The sequence below is a fragment of the Microcebus murinus genome, chromosome 11 (genome assembly GCF_040939455.1).
Source record: "Microcebus murinus isolate Inina chromosome 11, M.murinus_Inina_mat1.0, whole genome shotgun sequence".
Classification (NCBI taxonomy): Eukaryota; Metazoa; Chordata; class Mammalia; order Primates; family Cheirogaleidae; genus Microcebus; species Microcebus murinus.
This window is the reverse complement of record NC_134114.1, coordinates 74,538,847-74,563,209: the sequence shown is the minus strand read 5'-3', so window position 1 is coordinate 74,563,209 and position 24,363 is coordinate 74,538,847. Positions and strand designations below refer to the sequence as shown.

Sequence of the window (24,363 nt, the reverse complement as noted above, 5' to 3'; positions counted from 1 at the left end):
TAAGAGATTATCTAACAAGAACTATTAAAAGTTATACTGTAGACTAATTAGAGTCTGTACTGCAGTTGAAAAGGCAGACAAATCATGCTACTGATATGTCTTTTGGGAGTCTTCACTTGAAAAACTAAGAGTAATAGCAAGTGGTAACAGAGAAGACAGAATGAATTCAGAATCATTCTCAGCACAGGTATAAATCAAATAAATGTTAAGCAAATGGAATGAGATTCATCAGAAACGGAAGCCTAAGTTACTTGAACTGTCGGACACTTAGTTTTCCTATCTTTCAAATGAGAGCAAAAAGAACTACTCTGAAAGATGATTTTGATGATTTCATAATACATGTAAAGAGCTTAGCATAGTGTCTGATACACACTGCACTACAGTAGGTATTTACTAACAAGCAGCTATTACAATCACTTCTATTGTAGTTCTGCTACCTCATTCTGCCCAGGCCAGAAATAATTACTCCTTTCTATGAAAGCCTGTACCATTTACTTAGATATTCTTTTCTTCCCAGGCTTTTGGTTATTTGAATATCATTCAGTTATTTGAATATTATCTACCCTAGTATATAGGTTCTTTGTTAATTTTGATACAAAAGAGTCAAATTTAGGTGAAGAATTATAAGAGAGAAGTGAATAGGGATAGATGCAAAACAAATAACTTATTGTTTAAAAAGTTTATCTGAGATGTGATGTAAGTAATTTCAAATAAAATATTTACTTTAAGAGTGAAAGCTGGATCAAATCATCAGTTTAGAAATAATATTTCAAGTTTGGAGATTTGTGGAACTATAGGTTTCATCATCCCTCAGAATTCAAATCAACAGTATATTAGGCTTATATATACAGCTCATTAATAATATAAAAATATTTGGTTTATAGATGACTGAACCATATACTTAGGATGTTTTCATAAAGTTCTGAACTGACTCAAATGTTATCTTATTCAGAAAAAAACACATTATATTAAGAAAAAAACTTAAATCAACCTTACAACATTTAGTTAGACAGGTTAATATGCCTTCCTTAAGCAGGTCTACTACTAAACCGGTTTATTAATTAAATCGTTTTGGGGTTTGGGTGGATTGGCAGTATATTTTAAAGTACTTATATAAAACTTTCAATATTTCTAAAAAGAACTGATCAGGATCATCAGCGAGTCAGCAAAGGAACTGTCCTTTCAGCTCAGTGATGAAGCCCCATCTGAAACAGTTTTATATTTCCTGATATTCTATGACGGCTGACTTTAATTTGCTTTGTTTGACAAAAATATGTGGCTAATATAATCAGTACAGCAACATATAACACATGCAACCATAGTCAGCAAAGGCTTTGCCATAAAAATGGTTGTAAATCCTACACTATCCATTGCAGGATATTTGTAGCAATCTTGGCAATAGAAAGTAGAGTTATTTATAATAATAACAACAGCAGCAAAAGAATACCACATTTCTCAACCCTCTATTTATCCTGTATCTTTAAAAAAATAATGTAGCTATTAGAGGGCATGGTTTTAAGTGCCAATGGAATCCAAAGAGAAGCAATATAGGGAGAAAGACTAAAATGGGAAAACATTATATATAAAAGAAAGCAATAGAATAACTAGTAACAGTGAATACTGCTTCTGAATGTTTTTCATCTGTCAAAAACAATTAAATATACAGCTTTTGTTATTAAATAGCATTTTTGAGCAACCCTAATATTTTTCTATTATATAAATAATAATATATCAAATATATATAATTGTATGTATGCCATATTTATATACAAACAAGCATACATTTAAGTATTTAAATGATCACAAGTAAAGCAGTTATGTGAAAATTACTCACACAATTCACCACTTTACTTAATAATTTTACTAAAATCTAGTATCTTATGGAAAAATTTCTTAAATAAAATTTATCAATGAGACAAAACCCAGAAAATCTGAAGAACCCTTTATCTATTAAAGTAATTGAATTTGTTACCAAAGGTCTTTCCATCAAAAAAAAGTCTATTCTCCTGACGGTTTCACTCATGAATTCTATCAAATATTCAAGGTAGAAATAAGGGCAGTTTTATATAATTTTTTTAAAAATATGTATGCAAAGAAATCACTTCCAGCACAATTTAAGAGAATTGCAAAACTCTAATATCAAAACATAACAAAGTCACTACAAAAATGCAATATATGTGTGTATACATATATATGTGTATACATGTATATATGTATGTATATACACACACAGCAGACAGTTAACCTTTGCTTTCAATAAAGAATAAATCCATTCACTTTACTCTGTCTACTCAGACATCATCTTATAGGCACCTCTGATTCCCATACTCTGATTCCCATGACTTCATACTATTTGACCCATAATAGCAGTCCCAGGAATTTACCCTGAAAATACCTCTCCAAAAATACAAAAATATATATACACAAGGTTATTCATTGCAGTATTATTTATAATTACAAAATAACTAAATGTTAAACCACATGTGACTGAATAAACCACGGTTATTATTCTATAGCCACAAGGAAGTACTATGTGGCTATAAAAAAATTAAAAAAAATCTCTATGAACTTGCATCACATAACTTAAAGGAAATATTAAATTTGACAAAAAAGTATAAGAAAGCCTAGATAGTATGCTACCTCCTGTGTAAGAAATAAGGGAAACATAAGACATACATATTTTTGTCAACTTTTACCATAAAAACTGCAAGGAGGATAATCCAGAAAATAATGAAGTTGATTGTCTAAAAAAGGTAAGGTGAGGATAATGGAGTATACAAGAGAAACTAGTATTACTATGAATATGTGCATGAGTGTGTGTGTTTAAATTTTATGTATAGGATTAACTTTTAGAAACATGTTAGTATTTTTTCATATTAAAACAATAAAAATGGGAAGGGGAGGAGGAATTTAAAACAGACAATAAACTGAGTTCAATTCAAATGACTACCATCAGCTTAGTGAATGGGGAAGGAAGGAACTAAGCCAAATTACTTATGAACACAGTATATGACTATATACCCTCAGTCTTGGACAGAATAGGGTTGTGAGGAAAAAACTGCAAACATTCATGAAATTTTTGCAGGTTTGTTAATTAAGCAAAACAATTGTTTAATAGGCAAAGCAATTCAGAAACTATTTTAGTTTTATTATAAGATTGAACTAATGAGTAAAAGTGTTGAAATCAGGAATCTCTTTATAGAAGGAGAATATAATTATGAAAAGGGAGAAGGCAAGAAAGAACCCAGTAGGGATAAAATGGAATGTAAGGTGTGAAGTAATAATAAATAAATATGCATATATATGTGAACATATGAAAATACAAGTGCATATATGTGTACATTTCATAGACATGAATGGCAAGGACCAGAAACAAAGGCACCAAGGTTGCAAACAGCTTACCTAGTGCCCACTCAAAGGAATCAGGGCTCGGTGGAGAAATGGCTGATTTCATGGCTGCATGCAAAATGAGCCTAGAACATTTCTTTTATGCCAAAAAATAAGGAGGTACTCAAAAAATGGGAGTAAGTTACAAGGCACAGGAGTCATTCTGAAGAAGCTCCCACTAATCACATCTGGGACCAAAATAAGCATGTACAGAAATGAATTATAAACATTTGAAAAAGAGAAAATCATGATTCCCTATTGATAATAAATAGACAAGGAAGAAGGGAGAGCTTTTGCTCACAGGAGAATGTCAATGCTGACTAGTAAATGTGGAGGAAATAGTGAAGTTGGAAAATCATCATTTTGCAACCATCATAGTGAAGATTAGATCAGGCAAGAATCATGATGAATAGATGTTAAATAAAGGGAAAATTTTTGATGAGAAGTAGGATATTTTCATGATCATAAAATTTGTTCTTATTAGTTGCAAAGAAAAGGAAAAACAGTAACATAAGGAGAAACTGAACAAAACACGTTGGACAGTTGTGCTCCTTGTAGCCTTGCATTGATAGTCTGCGCATTTGAAGTAGTCATCTCTTCCAGCTGCTATGAACAGATTTTTGTGGGGAAAGATATTCTCCTGTACATTTGGGGAGCTTCTGCTCCAGAGGGCACAGTGGCATGGATACCAGGCAGCTCAATTAAAACCCTAAGTTCCTATATTAACAACTTATTTTTTGTGTGTGTTCCATTTCTGTGTATGTACAGAGGAGATGCCTTACGTGCAGCTTTTTAAAAATATCTATAAGAACTTTGCCAAAAATTTAAAATAACATCAAAAGTAATACTCCACAGTTATCCTACTCAACAAGCACCTTCGTAGACTGCGCAAAAGATGAGAGAAATGTTCTGCTATTTCCTTAGTCAGACTCAGTTCCCAAATGTATTCCACAATATTTTTCCTATTATTCCAATTGATAAAGATAAGCATGTATTATATACAAAAACTCTTAAATGCAAGCCAGAAATTTTATCCGGTTTATACCTGAAAAACAACCGGCAATCTTAGACTTACTGTGAATTATACAACATTTTGTAGGCAATTTGAGCTTTCTGGGATAAAATTGAATGTTATAAACATTTAATCTTATATATTTTATTCATGCTTGTTTTCATAATGAAACTGAATTCTAAATGAGCAGATACAGTTGTTTTATTCATGTTTGTCTACCCAGAACCTAACACTATCATAACTGTATAATTGGCATTTCATGAATCCATTTTTATTAAATGAAGAAATTATCAGCATTACTGAAAGCTCCTTTAGTAACTTATAGAACTCGCTGGTATCCATGCTATTGCACTGTCAAGAGCAGAGGCTATGACATGCCACCAGCCAGGGCCCTCACCCATACGTATCGGTGAAGGCCTTTCCCCACTGAAGTCACTCCCTAATATTTGAAAGAGGTGAGAGCTTCAAAGGAGATTTTAGAAATGTTGGTAATTCATTCATATATGTATGTGTGTGTGTATATATATGGGACTTAAGAGCACAATTTTTGTAAAGTCTTCTTTTTTTTTAATTTTAAGATTTCTATACTCTTTGCATATGCACCTGGTTGTAGACTCTCATTTTCCTTTACCCAAGTAATCCCTCTCTACCTCAATATGTATTTATCTATTAGATTGAATCTTTGTTGCCTTTTTTTCTCATTCTATTTTGATTGATGTGACCCTCATGTGATTTTGTTTATTCAAATCTCTTAGGGAAAGTCTCAACACTCAGTAAGAATAGATCTGCTTAAGGATATAGCTATACTATCAGACCATAAACAATCAGCCCCATAATTCTTTAAGGAAACTCTGTTTACAAATACAATAACCCAAACTAAAAGCAAAATATTTTAAGAATACAAAAATAAAGCTAAGTTTACTAAATCTCTCTCTGTGTGTTTCACACACGCACAGTTAATAAATATTATAAGAATGAAGAAGTTCAAAGACAAAGCTCTCCAAGAAGAGATTACAATTAAGATTTCTTTTTGAGATAGTATTATTCTGTTGTTTGTGTCTTCAGCCAAGCAATATGAGCGTGAGCTATAAGCTAGGTAGCAAAAAGAAATTCATTAATCATAACTGAATAAAATCTGTTAAAATAAAAACTGTTAAATAAAAGTCTACTTCATTTCAATTTACTTGGCAAGGACTTGCTTCTTGATTCATGAAATTAAACTCCTGGAACACTTACCTTCGAGGATGATTGGCATCAAACAATGTGTTATCATCATCCTCATCATCTTGTTCTAAAGGTGTCAATTCCATGTTTTCTATGTTAGTGTCCAAAACTCCATATCTCCTAGTTTTTCGGTTTCTTCTTCTCATCCTATTAAACAGAATAAATTAATCAAATAAAAATTATTTCAATAATGTATAGATGATCCTATATTTATATTTATTTGTGTATTAGAAATAATCATTCTGTTTCAGACATAGGAGGTATTCAATATCAGAATGGTTATATTTCAGGATTGCAGCCAATTTACCATCTAGGATTACTTATACTTCATAAAACAAAACCTACTCCTACATGTTTGTATGTCATCAGTTTCTTCTGTCTGACATACTCTCTCCTCCCTTTGTCAACTGATGGTGTTGACAAATAACCTTTTAAACCTTAATGCAGGTACTTCTTTCTGAAGCCTTCTATTTCAATCTTTTCCCCATGTCTTCCATGTTTTTGTGCCCCACTAAGAAACTGCACTGATATGCATAGTCAAATTCTAGACAGGTAGCTCACTACCCTCGCTGACCATCATAATCATCTGGGGTGCTTTAAAAGCCCCATGTTCAGGCCATAATTAAATTAAAAGTTGTAGGAATAGGAACCAAGCATCAATATTTTGTTAAAGTTCTACATGTGATTCCAATGTGTTGAAAACCACTACTCTTGATCAGTGGTTCTTGAAGTGTGGTTCTCTAGATCAGCAGAATTACAATCACCTAAGAACTTAGAGAAATGCAAATCTTCATGGCTAGCCCAGACCTAGTGAATAACAAACTTTGAATGTGGGGCCCAGAAACCTATGTTTTAACAAATACTTCTTGTGCCTTTGATGCATACTAAAGTTTGAGAACTGCTGCCCTAAAGGAATTGAAAAGATTTTAGCTGTATATATGAAAGAATCTGATGATTTGGAGCTCCAGTCTGCATTTCTCTCTCAAATAAACTATCTCTCTTTTCTTGCAAATCATTTACCTCAATTTCCATTCATATGTGGTTATACATAGTTTATGTGGTTATTTATTCACCTGTCTCCTCCATTAAGTTCCATGAGGGAAGCAACCATGACTATTTCATTCACCATTGTATAACCACTTTCTAACACAGTGTCCTATCAATTAAGATGGGGGTTCTTTAAGTATTTGTTTAGCGCCTGAGTGATTTCTAGCTCAAGTGATGCAAAACCATGACCCTGTAATCAATGCCTAAATCACCTTCAATTCAACTACTTCAACTCCACATATAGGAAAATATGTGTCACAAAATTATCTATTGGAGTTTAAAAATAAAATAGAAGATATTTCAGAACTGATCACAAAATTCAATTTACTTAAATTCTGATTCACTTTGCTTTATGTAATGAATATGATAAACATAACACCAACTGTAAAGAATAATATGAACCTCTTCAAATATAACAGTGGGACTCCCTTGAAAACAAACTGCCCTACACATACATGCACAAAAACATACATTTAACAAATATTTGAGTCTTACTAAGCATCAGGCACTATACTAACTTTTGAGTGTAAAGCACCCAATTTCAGTGTCAAAATTCACAAAATATTATTAAACATGGACAAAAACCAAAATAATTTCCACCAATCATTGCCTATAAATCTATTTATACACCCACCTAAAGGTGATGGAACAGGAAATAGTGAGTTAAGCATGATGTTTAAAGTTACAAAAGTAACCAATGAAAGAGTTAATAAATATTAGAACTAGCAAAAATGAGGCAGAAAGAAGTATAAGCTAGTCTTTTTTAATAGTGAGAAATTAAATATGTTTAAGTTATTACCAAGGTGGGAGGATCGCTTGAGCTCAGGAGTTCAAGACCAGCCTGAACAAGAGTGAGATCCCATCTCTACTCAAGATAGAAAAAAATTAGCCTGGCATAGTGGCATGTGCCTATAGTGGCAATTACCAGGGAGACTAAGGCACTTAGCCCATGGCTAAGATCACTTGAGCCCATGAGTTTGAGGTTGCAGTGAGCTATGATGATGCCACTGTACTCTACCTGGGGTAACAGTGAGACTCTGTCTCAAAAAACAAGTTATAAATTGACAAGTATATGTATCTGTTTGGTTGTGGGGGTATGTGCCCATATACCCCATACACCATATAGACCAGAGGTCTCAATTTTTTCTGTAAAGAATTAAATAATATTTTAGGCTCTGTGGGCCACATATGGTCTCTGGCACCTATTCATCTTAATTTTTTTTTCATTTTGTTTACAACCCCTTAAAAAATATATATATATTAATATATATTTAAAAACATTTTTAGCTCTTGTGCCTCACAAAGACGTGTCAGCAGATGGGATTCGGCCTGTGGGTCATAGGTCACCAATATCTGATTTAGACTTATGAAAATAATTAAAGAAAAACTAACAACATAAATGAATGGAAGTATTGTCTATAGAAGGTAGATACAGAAACATACAGGGATGCTAGTTTACTATTAGAGTTTTTGAGCCACATGATTTAATAATATTTGTATGTATTCCTTTCATTTAAAAGAGTACATACAAGTGAGTGGAACCAGTTGGCAGCATAAGGTAAGGATACTGAAAGTTAGAAATTCTCCAATTCCCTTTTGCCAGTCTTTCGCTTGATTTCCTAAACCATGTGGTTTCCCAAATGTTCTGGCATCTTCAGTAAATGAATAATTTAATGTCATGTGAAATTATTTTTGGAAATAAATTAGATTCTCCAAGGTCATATATATCAAATAGTCAATACATTAATAACCTGCTCATTGTCAGCCACAGTATGATATGTTGACAAGTCTTAAAACAAGGAATAACACAAACACAGAGTTTACAGACTTCAAAAATTTTTCCCATATGATGCTCTTCTCCACTCTCAAAGTCTTCGCCATACCTTGAAGGGATTCCAAATCTCTCAATGAGAAGCCAGACTAATCTATCTAATAACACTATTTTCCCAATATGCATATAGTGTAAATATTTGACTGCATTGCTTTGGGCATTTTATTATTAATTCTAACTTATACTGTCCTTTAATTCAACCTTGTATGTAAACACGAATCTAAGTTCTTTAAAAACAAGAACCTATTTCATATACACAGAACATTGTTAGGCACCAAATAAATGAGCAATGCAGTTGAATTTAAATGAATTTATTATTTTAGTATATGCACGAATACATAATGAGTCAAATAAAACTGGATATTATTAAATAGAATTTAAATTTGAAATGTAACCTCTCTAAAAATGTCTTTCATCAGTCCAAGGATATAGGCAGTGATGACTACTTGGCCTTGACAGTTACATGGCCATAAAAACTATAAATGAAACACATATACTGTATTACTATATGTGGTGACATAATATTTCTCAAGGAAGGTCAAAAACAATTATAAAGCTGTAAAATAACTGGGCTGATTCAGTAAACTGCATACTGAAAATACTAACAAACATTAAGTATAACATACAAGACACACAAAAATATACTGAAATTTTAAGTAAACGGCTACTTTTATCTTTTAATATAGTATTATTCTTAAACCCAAAAGTAAAGGGAGCTTTAAAATCCATGCAATTTTAATATCCAAGGTTCTTTTCTTACAAATGACTGTTTTCACTGAGTTCATGACACCCAAACTTGTCTGTTGAATATGTGTGTGGGTTGATAATTACATACATGTAATTATGCATATGTATACTTTCCTACTAGACATAGGAAATGCATATTGAAATATTAAAACAAACTTTGCTGGCTGCTAATGAACATAAAACTAGGGACTTTCTCTATAGACACTTAGAGAGGGAAGTATGTAAGCCTGAGCTGGCAAAAGAAAAAACTATACCATTACCTATACTAAATCACATTCACTCATCATCACATGGTGTATACAGATGAATGATCCTGGTCAGATGCTTTTTAAGTATTCAAGTTAATATTCAAAGAACTGTAGATACAGATTCCTTAATGTTTTATTATATTCAGGTTGGTAAGAACTATTTCTGTTCCACTAGCATGTATAAGCTAGATTATCAAAATGAAACTAAACTATTCAAGTAAGCTTGATAAAATTTTATGTAAAACTGTATGATGCCACATAAAATAAACACAACAGACTAAAATTCCATTTCATTTTACTGTCCTACAAAAGGGAGAATAGTGATCAATGTAACTTGCTACATTGCTATATCTTGCTACGCCTACCTGATTTAATACATATCTTTTAACTGAACATCTGTAGGGTAAGTATTAAACATGGAATAATATAAATATTATTCCTTCGGTTCTTTTATAGCACATTCAATACTAGACTGAGGAATATATTCTTTACTATGTATATATTTTACATATATGTATACATACACACACACATATATATACGCAACTCCCCATGTAGTTAGACATAATGATAAATCAGAGTAAATATATTCAAGTACAACTACTGATACAGAAATTTTTGTCTTAACTATTTTTAGCAAAAATTGAATTAGTGGCCAAAAATGAATTTGAAAGCCTTCTGCTTTACCTAGCCAGGTCATGAACCTCTATTATTGGCTTACATAGCACCCATGTGCATCTACTTTAATGTACCTATCAAATGTGCACTTGTATAATTATTTATTTTTCTTCCCTATAAGACCTTTAGTGTCATGAGCACAGGAGCTTTATATTAATAGCCGTTTTTGCTTACCACTATACCCACAGCAGACAAGTTCTATCATAAAGTAGATGCCTAATAAATATCTGCCAAATAATTAACTGAAATATTCAGAAAATATATCTTGCATTTCCTCTGTATGACAAAGAAATCTAAAATTTTATTTGCAAATTGTCACCTTGAGGACAAAAGAAGGCTGAAAGAACATGATTTCCAGAAACACACCACTGCAAGCTCTTACTGACCTAGCCAATTTTTCAACCATTTGATATGGATCTGTGACGGTAAGCAATAAGTTTCTGGTTCAGGACAAAAACAGTACTAGAATATTTAAACATATTAAACATGTACTCACTTCAGGACCTCTGAGATTTCATTTAGGATGGTTTAGGTACAGCTCAGGTGTTTGCTGGAGTCTACTCAAATTAGAATCACTAATATTTAGCTTGTATCCTGTGTTGAGGAGTTTCATTTTTATCTTTTGGCTATGTAAATTTACTCTATTGTAACACATAGCTATCCTTTACATACACTATGAATAATTCAAGTTTACCCTTTCAGAAAGCTAAACCGGCTTTTTTTTTCTTCTTTTAAATTCTCAGTATTCTACATGGAACCTTATCCAATGCTAAAGAAATTCCTGCCTTCTTACACAGAAAAAAATGAGATTTTAAAAAAATCTCTTTTTAATCTCTCAGGATCATTGTACTTAGTCCATTTTGATGTAAAGCAATGGTGCTCTCAGGATCTACTGAAATGTATGTTACCCCACCTTGAAGTTCTCAAACTACCGTGGTTTTGAATCCTTTAATTTCTCATAATTTTTCTTGGGCTCTGTCTATTAACCTGACAGTTATCAATCGCTGTCACTATCACAACCATGACCAAGCGCATCAATAAACAGAGGACTCCTCCAACAAGGTATCCTGCCACAGCTCATCTCCAGTAAAATGTTCACTTAACACTCAAACGTCAAAAAAGAAAACATCTAAAGCATGTTCACCTACGTTTAGGCTACTGTAATGTTGTTTTCTCTGATAGACACCTTTTCTCACCAAACTCTTTGTAATTCAGCACATATAATCAGTTCTTACGCTTAGATTTGTTTCCTATTCGAAGGCAGGCTGGTAGATACCCTAAGGTAATGTAAATCCTAAAAAAAAATGTCATATACCTTGGCTTTGCAGTATCCTTTATGAAAGAGTTTAGTACATAGTTTCCTGTTATCTCTCCTTTTTGTCTTTACATGGATTTCCTAGTCTTCTCTTTTAGGCCCTAAAGCTTGGGAAGTGAGTCATGATAATTTCTCTGACCTCCATTTCTAAAAGTTCAGCATAGATTTAATTCCTAATCAATCTTAAAGTCCTATCTACAAACAAGCTCTCCGAAGATTCATTCCAGCTGGCCTCTCTCTCACTGGCTCTATGACCAACCCCTCCAGATTTCTCCTATATTCACCTCTCATTTCCCTGACTCCCACTCCACATCCAGCCTTATCAGATCTACCGTCTTGCTGATTATAGTTTCCGAAGCAAGATACCACACAGGTGTATACACAGATACACTATAAAATATATTTCATATATATACATATATGTGCAAAAATCTATATAAAAATAGGGTGAGTACCCTCATTTTGTACACAAAAAAGGTAGAGTTTGGTAAAACTTAAATTTGGAACAGCAAATGGTAGAGCTAAGAGTCATACACAAATAATTTGAGTACTAAGCCTGAGTTTTAAATAATTAAGCCAAAGTGTATTCCTAATGAATCAAAGTAATTTTAACCAAAAATCATAAAATTAGGTCACAAAACAGTCATGTGATCTTCAATACAATGATCTTACATTATACCAGACTGGATAATTTTTTTAGTTGAACTGTATTTGCTAGTTCATCCTTTTGAAGTTTAAAAAACCAAAAAAACAAAAAAACAAAACTTGGCAGCTACTTGCATAAACAAGTACAATTATTTTGTTCTGATTAGTTCATCTCTTAGTTTTGATCACTGTAACAGAATCTGCTTTTTGTTTAGAGACAACCCGCTTCTTCTGGCTTAACAGAAACACAATTCTGTTTAGAGAGCAATTGTGCCCAGCCCTAAGGAGGACATAATAATGATCATCATAATTGGTATAAACCAATCATGAAAATATAATTTTCCTTTTGCCAGTCATTGTCTAGGGGTGAGCAGATGAAGCAGTTCAGACAAATGAGATAGAAGGGGATGTCTCTGGTAGTGGGATTTCTAGGAAAAGATTTTTCTCCTGATGAAAAAATAATAAAGAGAAGGCCTGATTTCATACCCCTTCTCCCCCTTCCTGCTTGAGATACTACTATGTGAGAACTTAATGTTTAAAGCTAAGGTAGAAACCCTATAAACAGAGAAGATTGGAAACATCCAGAATTCTTGATAATCTTCCTAAGCCACTGAACCAAACTTGGGTCTACTCATATTCATGATAAGTAAGCAACAAGAAAATATATCCTTATGTTAAAGTCATTTTTATTTGGATATTCTATTACTTATAACTAAAAACCTCCTAACTCATAACAATACCTAGCATCTCAACTTCTCTGCATCGAACTGCCATTATTACATGACCTGGATATATAATTCCTTCTAACCTTCTTCTTTTTAAGAATTCTTTTGTCAGGTTCTATTAGCAATTCCTCCACTCTGAATAAACTGATTAAAGTTTTTCTCAGCAGTTTTCAATCCATTAATAAAATCATATTGCCACAAAAAAGCTCACTAACTTTTCATACCTTCATTTTACACTTGTTTTTTTTTTTTTTAGTTTGGCACAGTTGTACCATCTCCATCTAGATCATTATATCCTTTCTATCATATTCTTTCCTCAGAGATTAGGCAGCCCAAATTAAACAACACAACTGTTTTCCAACTGGGAAATTCTGAGTCCTAGGTTTCCATGGAGGTATGGCCAATCAGTGTGGTGTTGCTTTCAGCTAATTTACATATTGTGGTCCCACCACTAAAAATTATGTAAATCTACATTACAACAGAGCAGAAGACATACTATCATAGAATCTATCACGTCCATTGCCATAGTCCTCCTTAAGAAAAACTGCTCCACGTATAAACTCCTTTGAATGGGCTGCAATGGTTAATTTAATCATGTGTTCTACCATGCAAAATCACCTACTCTCACCCACAACTAATATGATCCTGGGACGACCATCTTTTCTAAATCATGATTGTCAATCTCAAGGGTAGACTGTGACCTATGATCTGACCTAGCTTACAAAGATAAAATAAGCCAATCAGAATATCTGCTTTAGATATTTAGCTATTTAACAATTGGCAGGACATAAGGATCATCTGATCAGAATAGACACTGGCTGCAACAAGCAGTCTAGCTAAGTACACCGGTGAAGTGTATTGGTACATGACATGTGAATATCATTACTGAAACTTCACAACTCAAATTTTATTGATTGTTTTGTTTACAGAATAACTTTACAATAACCAATAAGAAACATCTCAGTTCAGTTTTCCCTTTTTATTGCAAGTCCAACCTCTACCAATTACAGGGGAATGTATCTCCTGGCTGCACTCTACTACAATTTATCCTGAGGACTACAGTTATCTTAGTATACTCTAATGAATAATTTGTATATTATCTTGAGTAAATAGATATGAATAATATATCCACATAAAATAACCCAAATAGACTTTTCTGTACAACCTCAGATCATGAGCTTCCAGTATGGACAGTATTTGAAAGGAATTAAAAATGACTAGATTTTACAAGGTTGATGTTAACACCTCTTTCCCACAGATACCCCATATTTCTAATCTTCATTTCCATGTTTTACTTTTGGTTTTCCATACATTCTTTCTTGTTGCCATTTGTTATTTACTCAGGAAACATTTGAATGTCTACTATTTTCCAAATAAGCATAAGGTGCAAACAGGGAAGAAAAGAAGACAGACAACTGAACCAACTATTACGCTTCAACGGAAATAGTGTCATACTAGAGGTATTCACAAGGTGTTCTGCAATCACAGAGGTTTCCCAGTAGGGCTGATAGTCCATTTTCATAGTCAAAGACAACTAGGAGTTAAACAAAAGGAGGAGGAAAGAATCCACTACTTTAAAAATATAGTTCCATAAAAATATAGCACACTTGAGGCAACAGAAGATAAAGTAAAACTGATATAAAAGAGCCAGATTGAGGAGGACCTTAAATGCTAATCTAAGGAGTATGAACCTTATCCCAACAGAAACTATAGAAATGTACTGTCTAATAGAATTGTATATAATGATGAAAATATTCTCCATAACTGTGTCCAATACAGTTGCTACTAGTGACGTAATTTTTGAAGTCCTTGAAATGTGGCTAGTTTAACAGACTGCAATTTTTCATTTTATTTTATTTTGATTAAGTTTTTAAAATAGCCACATGTAGGTAGTGGCAACCATATGAATGGTGTAGCCATAAAAAATTATAAGCACAAACACAGCATGATCAGATTTACATCTCAGAAGGAAAACTGTATGTTCAGCATGGAAAGTAAATTGAAAGAGAGACATACTTGGAGTGGAGAAAAGTTAATACAGATATCACCATAACCTAGTGATGTGAGCCTAAACTAATGGAAGGTCAGTGCAGCTCACAAAGTGGTAATGTAGACAAGAAATATTTAGAAATTGAAACTGGGTGATTGGATATGAATAGTAAGCAAAAAGAGAGAGATTTGGGAAAGCTCAGGTTTCTAGTCTGAGAAACTATATAGATGATGATGCCATCAATCTTGTGAAGAATAGTGCAGCAAGATTTGCTCAGGGGTAAAAATAATGGTTTCAAGCTTGACCTTTATGGGTCTGAATCATCTATCCAGTAAGAAGCTGGCTGGCTATACATGTCTATAACTCAGAAGGCATCTAACAGCAGTTATAGAAATGAACTTGGGATATGTCACCCAGAGAACATGGACAAAGCAGAAAGGGTTAAGAAAAAGGCCCAGATATTTAGGAAGTAAAAGTCACTCTCTTCCACAAACATTCCATGAATGCCTCTACATTCTAGGAACTGGACCAGGCCTTTAGGGACCAAAGATGTATAAGATACAGGCCCTGCTCTCAAGACATTAGTTATAAAAGAGTCCTAACAGTAGGAAGAAAAGTTCAGAGAGAAAGAAAATCATGAAAAAGCTGGAGACTAAATATTCATAGAAATAATTATAAAATCAGAAGAGACATCACAGAAGCCAAAGAAAAGACCAGTGTATTGATTGCCACAGAGAAAATGGGAAAATATCCATGAAATTGAGACAATGTGGTTACTAATTATCCTCCGCAAGGACAATTTTGGAGAGGCAGAATTAGAAGCCAGATGCAATGAAAGGTGTGGAAATGGGGGCATTTTAATGGAGGATCTCACTTCTGTCCTACCGTATGTGGTTTATTTAAAATTCCCTCTTCATGCCTTCTCTAATACCTTCAATATTTCCTTCTCTACTGGCTCTTTCCCCACCACCGGAATTTAAACACAATTGGATACTCCATTATTAAATGGGCACTTTTCTGTATTTCTCATGCAATAGAGTTAAGGCCACCTGAAAGTAGATTTAGTTATATGGCAAGTTTGTAGGTAATTCATATCAATTAGAGATAAAGATTTCAGTTTTCCATAAAAATATAATCATTTTGGCTATGATGTTAAATGACTTTTCAAACAGCTGTGGTTATGGGATTAAGATTCAGGATCATCCTCTCCATCAGTTAGCTTAATCTCTTGCTACTATATTCTTCAAAGTTCAATTTATTAGCACAAAAAGCAATGTTACTCCTCCACTGGGTAAGCCCCTTGAACACAAACATGTCTTCTTTATTTCCTTTAAAGTCTTAAAATTCAGAACAGTTTGAGAGACATAACAGTCACTCAAATTTATCACAAACTGATTTGTGTGGATTTAAAGGTGGCTCATGTGATAACTTATCTGACTTCTTCTTTACATAGTCCACTTTCAGCATCACCTACAAAATTCTGCAACAAGCTTGTCAAACATGCAAATAGTTACTAATATGCTGAGAGAAAGATCCCCACAGTTCTTGAGATCACTAGCTGGGGTATAAGGTAGATATTATCAGGATAGATAGTTTCATACACTTACCCCATATAGATATCAATTTCTATGTGTGACATGACATGAAAAAGGTTGGGAAGCATTGACCTGACCTCCAACAACATCCCCAACAAATTAGAAACTCTTTACTTTTACCTCCCCAAACTGCACACCTTACAAATGTTGCTTAAATAAGAAAAATCCTATTATCACTTCACACAGATCCCTGACATATTTGATTGTTATACCACTGGTACACCATCCTCTTGACATTTTGGCACTTGACCACATAACCAACTTAACATGTTATAATATTTTAAGTGTATGAGCAAACATTTTGAGAAAGAAAGTTTCATCTCTGCAAAGAATATCAATTCCTTGAGAACCTGTCCTTATCAAATACATTTTCAGTCTTCTGGGTTTGTCTCTATAGAGAACATTCAATATATACTGCCTGGCTGATCAAATGATGGCAAACCAGGACAATTTACACTTGTTGAAAAAATTCTGCTTTCTAAGGTTATATAAACAACTAATATGGAAGTTCCACAAAGGTAGGGACTTTTCCATCTTGTACATTGCTAATCCTTATCACAGGGCCTACGACTGGCCCTTAATAGGTAGCCCATAATATTTACTGAATTAATGTCAGTAACTTAATATATAAATGGTCAAATAGTATTCCCTGTTTTGCTTAAACTGAGATTTCTATCTCTTAGGATCTCATAAGTAGGGTGGAAACCGTATGTTTTCTGGAAAAAAAAAAAGAAATTCCTTAACTCATATTCTTAAGTAAATAGATAGGAGAGATATTTATGAATCTCATATTAATAATTTAATAGTGATTTGCTACAGGAGGAGTTAAGGTAGAAATATTATAAATATGATCAGATTAACAGAGGTCGTTTGAAAAGATCACCATTCCCTATGTCTAGCAAATCAAGAAAACTCTTTGGATAAGGAATGAAGGGGGTTGAGGTAATATATAAAATTATTTCAGTGTGGCACTGATGTGATGATCAATAAATGTTAAAGCTGATTCACTTTTAAAACAGTAAAATTTGGAGGTATAACATTGAACAAATTCATGTTTTAAACAGAAAGGCACTGGGCATAAAATATCTACTTCATTTTTCACCATAAATAAGCTAGCCATCTTTATGTGTAATATCACTTTAAATCAGATACAGTCAATAATCACAGGAAACAGCATGGTCCTTGAACATGTTAAGTTTCAGCACAGCTGGTTCGGGCAGTTTCTACATATGTGCCCTTGGACAAATTAACCTTACTCAGGCTCAACTTCCTCAACAAGAATAATATTACCTACTTGCAGGTTTCTGCAAGAATTGGAAAATGCACACAAAGTATGTGGTATTATATCTGTCGCATAAATTAGCAATTAATAACTATTAGCTATTAAGATGGTAAGTACAATCTCAAAAATAATCTTTCAGTTACAAAGTAAAACTCTTTGAAAGAATCCTAATTTTGTGTGTTAGCTTATAGGCTTAGGTAACCATTCAAAATAAATATTGTGTATTTTCCACGGGAAGGGTGTTTCATGTCTATGTTAGCACTCTGCGAGGCCAAGGCAGGAGGATCACTTGAGCTCAGGAGTTTGAGACCAGCCTGAGCAAGAGACAGATCCTGTCTCTTCTAAAAATAGAAAAAAATTAGGCCGGGCATGGTGGTAAGCACCGGTAATCCCAGCTACTCAGGAGGCTGAGGTAGGAGTATTGCTTGAGCCCAGGAGTTTGAGGTTGCTGTGAGCTAGGCTAACTCCATGGCACTCTAGCCCAGGCAACAGAGTTAGACTCTGTCTCAAAAATAAATATATAAATAAAAATAAAGTAAATAAATATTATGCATTTCCTATACACTAAGTATTAATACAACCTGTGTTGTAATGCCTTTTGATATATCCTGTATATTGCTAATTGTCTATGATTATTTGATTAATGCCCCTCTACTCCTCCAGTCTATAAGTGCCACAGAGGCAGAAATGTTTATTTTGCTCACAAGTGTATCCCTAGTACCCAGTATTGGGCAGCTGAATAAATACTGACAGCCTGAATGAAGGCTATTATGTTAAATTTCATGCTCATCTCCACCATATCAACTAACTTTTAGTCCTCATTTTATAGGAGGGATTCTAAAATTGGAGAGGTTAAGTGATTTGCTAAAGAGCACAGAAGCAAAACAGTGGAAGAGTTAGAATCTAAGCCTTGATCTCCTCCTTCTAATACAACACACTGAATAAAAAATGAAAAAGCACCAATGAGATGACACTGAAAATAGAAATAATTCCCAATTTAAGGCAAGAATCATTATTCATAGTTATATCAGAAATTACTTTAATGTAATCAACATGTTTAAAATTAATAGCAACCCTCCAGAGCGATTTTTTTTTTTCTGGCCTTATACTGCAGGGGGAATGTCCTACAGAGAGGAAGTATTAATTGAGATCTTCATATTTCTTTGTTCTATCAGTAAATAGAAATTACTTCTAAATTTCCAAATCCTCACCATCTACCTATTCAGCAATATAGAGAATTAACTAAGAATGCTCATTCATTAAGCAATTACTTATTTAGTGCCCATCATATGTGGTATATGATGGTCAGTACTGGAGACAGAGAGTAAGACATACAGGTGTCTTCTTATAGATATTATGTGTTCATGTTAGGAAGTCTACTCTCACTGTATTCCTTGCATATATTTTTCACTTTCTACAGAGAGAATCTGATTGTTCTTTGGAATATTTCCAGACTCAAAGTGGAAGTTATTTCTGGCCACATATTCATTACAACTGAATTAGATTAAAACAAAACAATTTGGAAATCTCATGGAGTTCAATCTAATAAAAATTTACAAATAAAATATTCTCAGTGTCACCTCAACTCAGTTAAAAAAATAATAATTTTGGCCTATTCTTCCCCCTTGGCATAAATAACTAATGTTGGTGTGCTGTCACACATATTTTAGAAGTGAAAGCCAAAATGAGCCTTCACCAAAATGAGTATGAAAAACAAAATCTGGAAGCAAAAAATATGAGTTCTGAACATTGCCCAGACATTGTTAGCATCAATCAAGCTTTGGACATTTGGTAGCCAACTAAATTTAGGACTTGGACTGCATGTATGTATTATATGCTGGTTGAAAAATGCAGTTTATATTAGCCATAATTCAGAATTTAGCTGTTATCATACAACATGTTATTGAATCATCCAATAGAATCTGACTGGAAAGACCGAATCCTTTCAAGTTTTACAGCAATGAAGACAGAAAACCAACGGCAATAAACATATGTATAAAAATTATAAAAAAGGTGAAAGCAAAAGGAAAAATGAGTAAGGGACATCCCCCCAAACTGTCTTCATATCCATAAATTATGAGAGAATTAAAACTTAAGGTACTCTGGATCTTCACAGGAATTATAGGTGTATGGAATTGAATAACAATTATATAGTGAGAAAAATAATTTGTTTCAATTGTCTTTTAATCTTTCTTTAATCAAGAGTAGTCTCAATTTGGTACTATTATGCCTTTAACACATCCCAAACACTTTCTAACTTCCCTATTAACAGAAAGTGGGCCTGGATTTGCTGGCCTTTGTGAACCATTAGTATCTAATTCAAATAATATAGTTTATATATACCAGTAGTTTTCAAATGTTTTGGGTTCCTTTACATTCTTAACATCCCATGTAACTTTTATTTATGTGGATTTTATATATATATATATATTTAACATATTAATAAAACCTGAGAAAACTTATAAATACTTATCAACTGATATAAAATAATAAATACAGGTTAATTTAAATTTTTATGAAAAATAAACATTGTCAAAAAAAATGGTAAAAAGAATGACATTGATTTAGGTTTTTTTTCAAATCCCTTTAATAGCTTGCTTAAGCTGACAAAAGTAGATAGAAAATAGGAACAGACAAAAAATAGAAAACAGATTTTCATATTCGCTTCTGCATTCAATCATTTGCAATGTGTTGTTTGGTTGAAAGGTATGAAGAAAATCTAGCTTCATATAAATATAAACATTAAAAAGGAAGGAACATTTTAGTAGCCTTTTCAAATACTAGTGATTATTCTTTTTCGATACTACACCAAATTTTGACAAGAGGTAGTTTTTTAAAGGTTCGTTGCAATGTGGAATCCAAAAATGATATCAATGAACTTTTTGTACCCTATAAACTTGTAAAAGAATGTATTCTTTTGAAAATAGTTTTGATACTGTAGACCTGCTGAAGAGGTCTAAGAGAAATTCACTCCCAGTGTTCCCTGGACCACATGTCAAGAACTACTGGTTTATGCATTACTTTTTTAATTAGTCATTTAAGTCAAGTGATGTTGGTTTTCCATTCATGATAATGACTTGTTTAGAAGGAAACTTTTACTTTAAATGATCAATTTAAAGAACTACATTATAATAGAGAGGATAATTATAGGAAAAAATGTGAAGTAGTTTGAAAAACCATAAACCAATACAATCCTGCAAACCTACCCTCTATTCTTATTTTATAATGGAGGAAACTGCTAGACAGCTTTCACTCAGCTCTTCCCTTGGCTATCTTCTAATGGTGAGGTCTTGGCTCTATATGTCAACTCTTCAGGGAGGTGGTCCTCAACTAATTAGGTACAACCTAATTAGTTAGGTGGCAGATTAAAGGCCTATACAAAGAAACACTGATGGTAAGGAAGAATTTTTCTTCTCCAAAATTTTATAAAAATAAAATATCCATAATAAGGCCCTTCTGTACTACTCCACTCAAATAAATATTGATTTTCTATTCAGTGGCAGCACTGTACAAAGAACTCTATGACTTACAAACCTACTAAGTATGCACACTGCCCTTAAAAAGTTTGCCCTTAAAAAGTTTGCACACTGATGGGCAAAATTTGACCCGTCAGGTACACAAAAATATACAAAATAGAAAGGGAGAAGAATACAAGATAGTGTAGTGGAAATTCAAGGGAATAAAAGATTACTACCACTTCTAACAAAGGGTGCCCTTTGAGGCTAAGGCAGGCCTCAGGCAAGATGAAGAAACATGGAGGTGGGGTACTAATTTATAAATCAAGGCAGCAATTACTTGGAGGTTTCCCCAAAGGTAACAGGCCTTGAAGACAAAGTTGCATTCTCACTCTCAGGCAGGAGCCCTGGATGCTGGGGGAGGGGAAGGAGCGACGCAGGGTCACACGATCGGCTTTGCTGGAGGAGTTGACTGGCCAGCCCATCTCAGGCCCACAGGGGAGCCCCATGGAGGCTTCGCCTCACCTGACCGTCCTGACCACGAAGTACACCAGCACCGCGCCGCTCACTACCATCAACACAGTCAGGGCCCGCTGGGTCATGGGCTTGTCGCCAAGACTGGGGCTCACAGCGAGGCCGCCACCCAGTAAGCCTTCCATGGCCTTCCCTCCGTTATCATCCGCCGTAAGTCCCGCCCCGGGGCTGCTGCCATTGCCGGCCTCTGAGCCCCGCGGCCCCGCAGCTTCAGCCGAAGCAGGGCCCGGCTGTTGGGCAGCGGTGGGGCCCGGCGGTAGGGGCGGTAGTGTCCGCGACCCAGGGTCTGGAGGCCCAGGGCCCGGCTCGGTATCGGCCGCCTGTACCAGTACCACGAGAGGTCCGCTCAGCCCTGGCAGCAGCAGCAGGAGGAAGACCGGGGCCAGGAAGTGGATGAGACAGCAGCAGCAGTGCGGGGCCTTCATCGTCCCCGGACCGCTCTCTCACCACGCGGGAGCCGCCGGGCCCGCCGCCCTAGCTCCAGGAGGGACCATGGGCGCGGAGAAGAACGAAGAAGAGGCGACCAAACCCAGTCTGAGGCCCAGCCGTGGCAGGTGGTAGAGACAACAGCGGCGGCAGCTGCCGGGAGAACCGGAAGTTCGTACATCTCAGCAGCCACTGCTGCTACGGACGCTTTCGGTTGCCAACATGTAGGGGCGGGGCGCGCTCAGTGACGTCAGAAGCTCAGGGCTTATGCGCATGCGTTCTGGAGCAAGGCGTGAGCTCTGTGGAGGCTAGTTGTTTCTGAAGGGTAACAGGTAAGAAAGCACCTGGACAAAAAAGAATTTTGTAAAGTGTGCAGCAACTCATTGCATGCAGGAACCATGAGACATAGTAGGAAGCTCATAATTTGAATTCCTTGTTGCAAAACTGCAAAACACATCTAATCAGTAAGCAAGACAGGCAAGTAAGGTAGTTTCCCTCAGCTTGATTACAAATTTTAAACAGGCTTTCTTTCTGACTCTAGGCCCTTGACCTTCCTTTTCTTACAGCATGTACTTTAGAAAACTTGTAATTGTAACTTATTTCTCTGCTCTTTTGAGATGTAAACATTTTAAAAAGCTTTTGTTACAGTTTTATAACTCAAAACTTCCTCTTTCAAGGATGAAGAAACCATTTCTTTGAAATGTAATTAGCAAAGACTATCTCTCATTCTCTGTGGAAGGATCGGAGCCTAACCTCAGTAGGCTGCTTCAAGTTGTAAAAAAAAATCTGTCATGAAGATAAAAGAAAGTTTACTTTTCCTTTGCTTAAAATCAGTTAGCAAACATACATGGCCTATGATTCCCCCCACCCCAGCTCTTAAAAACTCTCCAGCCCTTTGCTACTTTTAGAGGTGTTGTGCTCAGAGTTCAGACCTTTCTACCCTATTGTGATACTCTTGAATAAAGTCTTCCATGCCTGTTCAACTTGAACTTCAGTAACAGGGACCGTCAGTTTAAGTAGATATTAACAAACAAGAAAATATCTGACAGGAAAATGAAGTTAGCATATGTAATCCTGTTTAAAACTTATTCATTCAACAGACCATTTAGAGTTCCTACTCTTTGCTTAGCACTGCTAAATTTTGAGTATTGGATAGTGAACAAATAAGACTTGATTCCTGCCCTCGTAGAACTTAGGCTCAACAACAATCATCACACTAATTTTGAATTATGAAGTGTGTGTTATAAATGAAGTGTACAAAATCTACACTTTTACAAATTGTGTTAATTGCTACTTTTGGTAGGGTGAATAGGATAGTGTCTTTTAGCTGCTTTCAGGGCTTAAGGTGATGCAGTTGCATCTGCCTGATAGATTTGCAGGGATTAGGCCTCTTAATGTTGAGCTCCAGTGTATTGAAGCCCATTCTTGACACATACTTGTGTCAGCTTCCAACAGGCATTTATCAGTAATAAAGTGGCTCTTTTGATTTCCTATCTTCCTTACTCAGAACTGTATTCCACACCATTCATGGAAGAGAATTAGTATTTAATACCACTCTCTCCCACCTCCCAAGAAAAACCAACATTCAATTTGTGAAAGAAAAGAAAAGAAAGAAAGAATAAAAGAAAGAAAGGAAAAGAAAAGAAAAATGTGCATTATATTTCCTTCCTTCTAAAATGAGATTTTGCCATTGTGATCTTTACCTTGCTTGATGGCATAATTACTGTCAGCTACTCAGGCATAAAACCTTGGAGTCATTTATTACCTTCAACTTCTCATCTGCAGCAATCCTTACCAGGAACTGGGGCATGCAAAGTGTTAAATGATTCTGAAATCTCAAACTAATGTTTCTAAATGATTAGAGAAAGCCGTATTCTAAAGTTTCTCAAAATTTGACTTCCAATCACCTTCAATAGAATCAAAAAGATAATTTGTTAAAATTGCAGATTCTAGGGCACTATTCCAGAAGTTTAGAAACAGAATTTTGGTGAATGGGTACATGGATTATATATACATTTTAAATAATTTCTCAAGGTGATTTTCATTTACACTGAAATTAAAGAATCTCTTTTATTTCTTTCGCTTCCTACATCCAGATGTTCTCGTATCCTGTCTGCTTCCCTAATGTCTTTCCATTAATCCACTTCTTTCTGCTTCCTGCTTGTAATATTAATCGCTAAGCATTTTTATATTGACAGGGCTATATACTAGCCTTCTTGGCT

At 34.6% G+C, this 24,363-nt stretch overlaps 1 protein-coding gene across 1 annotated transcript in view; it reads right to left on the bottom strand.

The window, feature by feature from the left end:
- The window catches only part of FAM174A (family with sequence similarity 174 member A), a 34,644-nt gene extending 12,294 nt beyond the window's left edge, over positions 1–22,350 (bottom strand). The window contains exons 1-2 of the mRNA XM_012773586.2: positions 21,707–22,350; positions 5,636–5,770 (exon numbers count right to left, since the gene is read on the bottom strand). Of these exons, the coding sequence (XP_012629040.2) occupies positions 5,636–5,770; positions 21,707–22,140 (569 nt within the window). The 5' untranslated portion in view covers positions 22,141–22,350. The remainder of the gene's footprint in view (positions 1–5,635; positions 5,771–21,706) is intronic.
- Between the last annotated feature and the right edge of the window lie 2,013 nt (positions 22,351–24,363).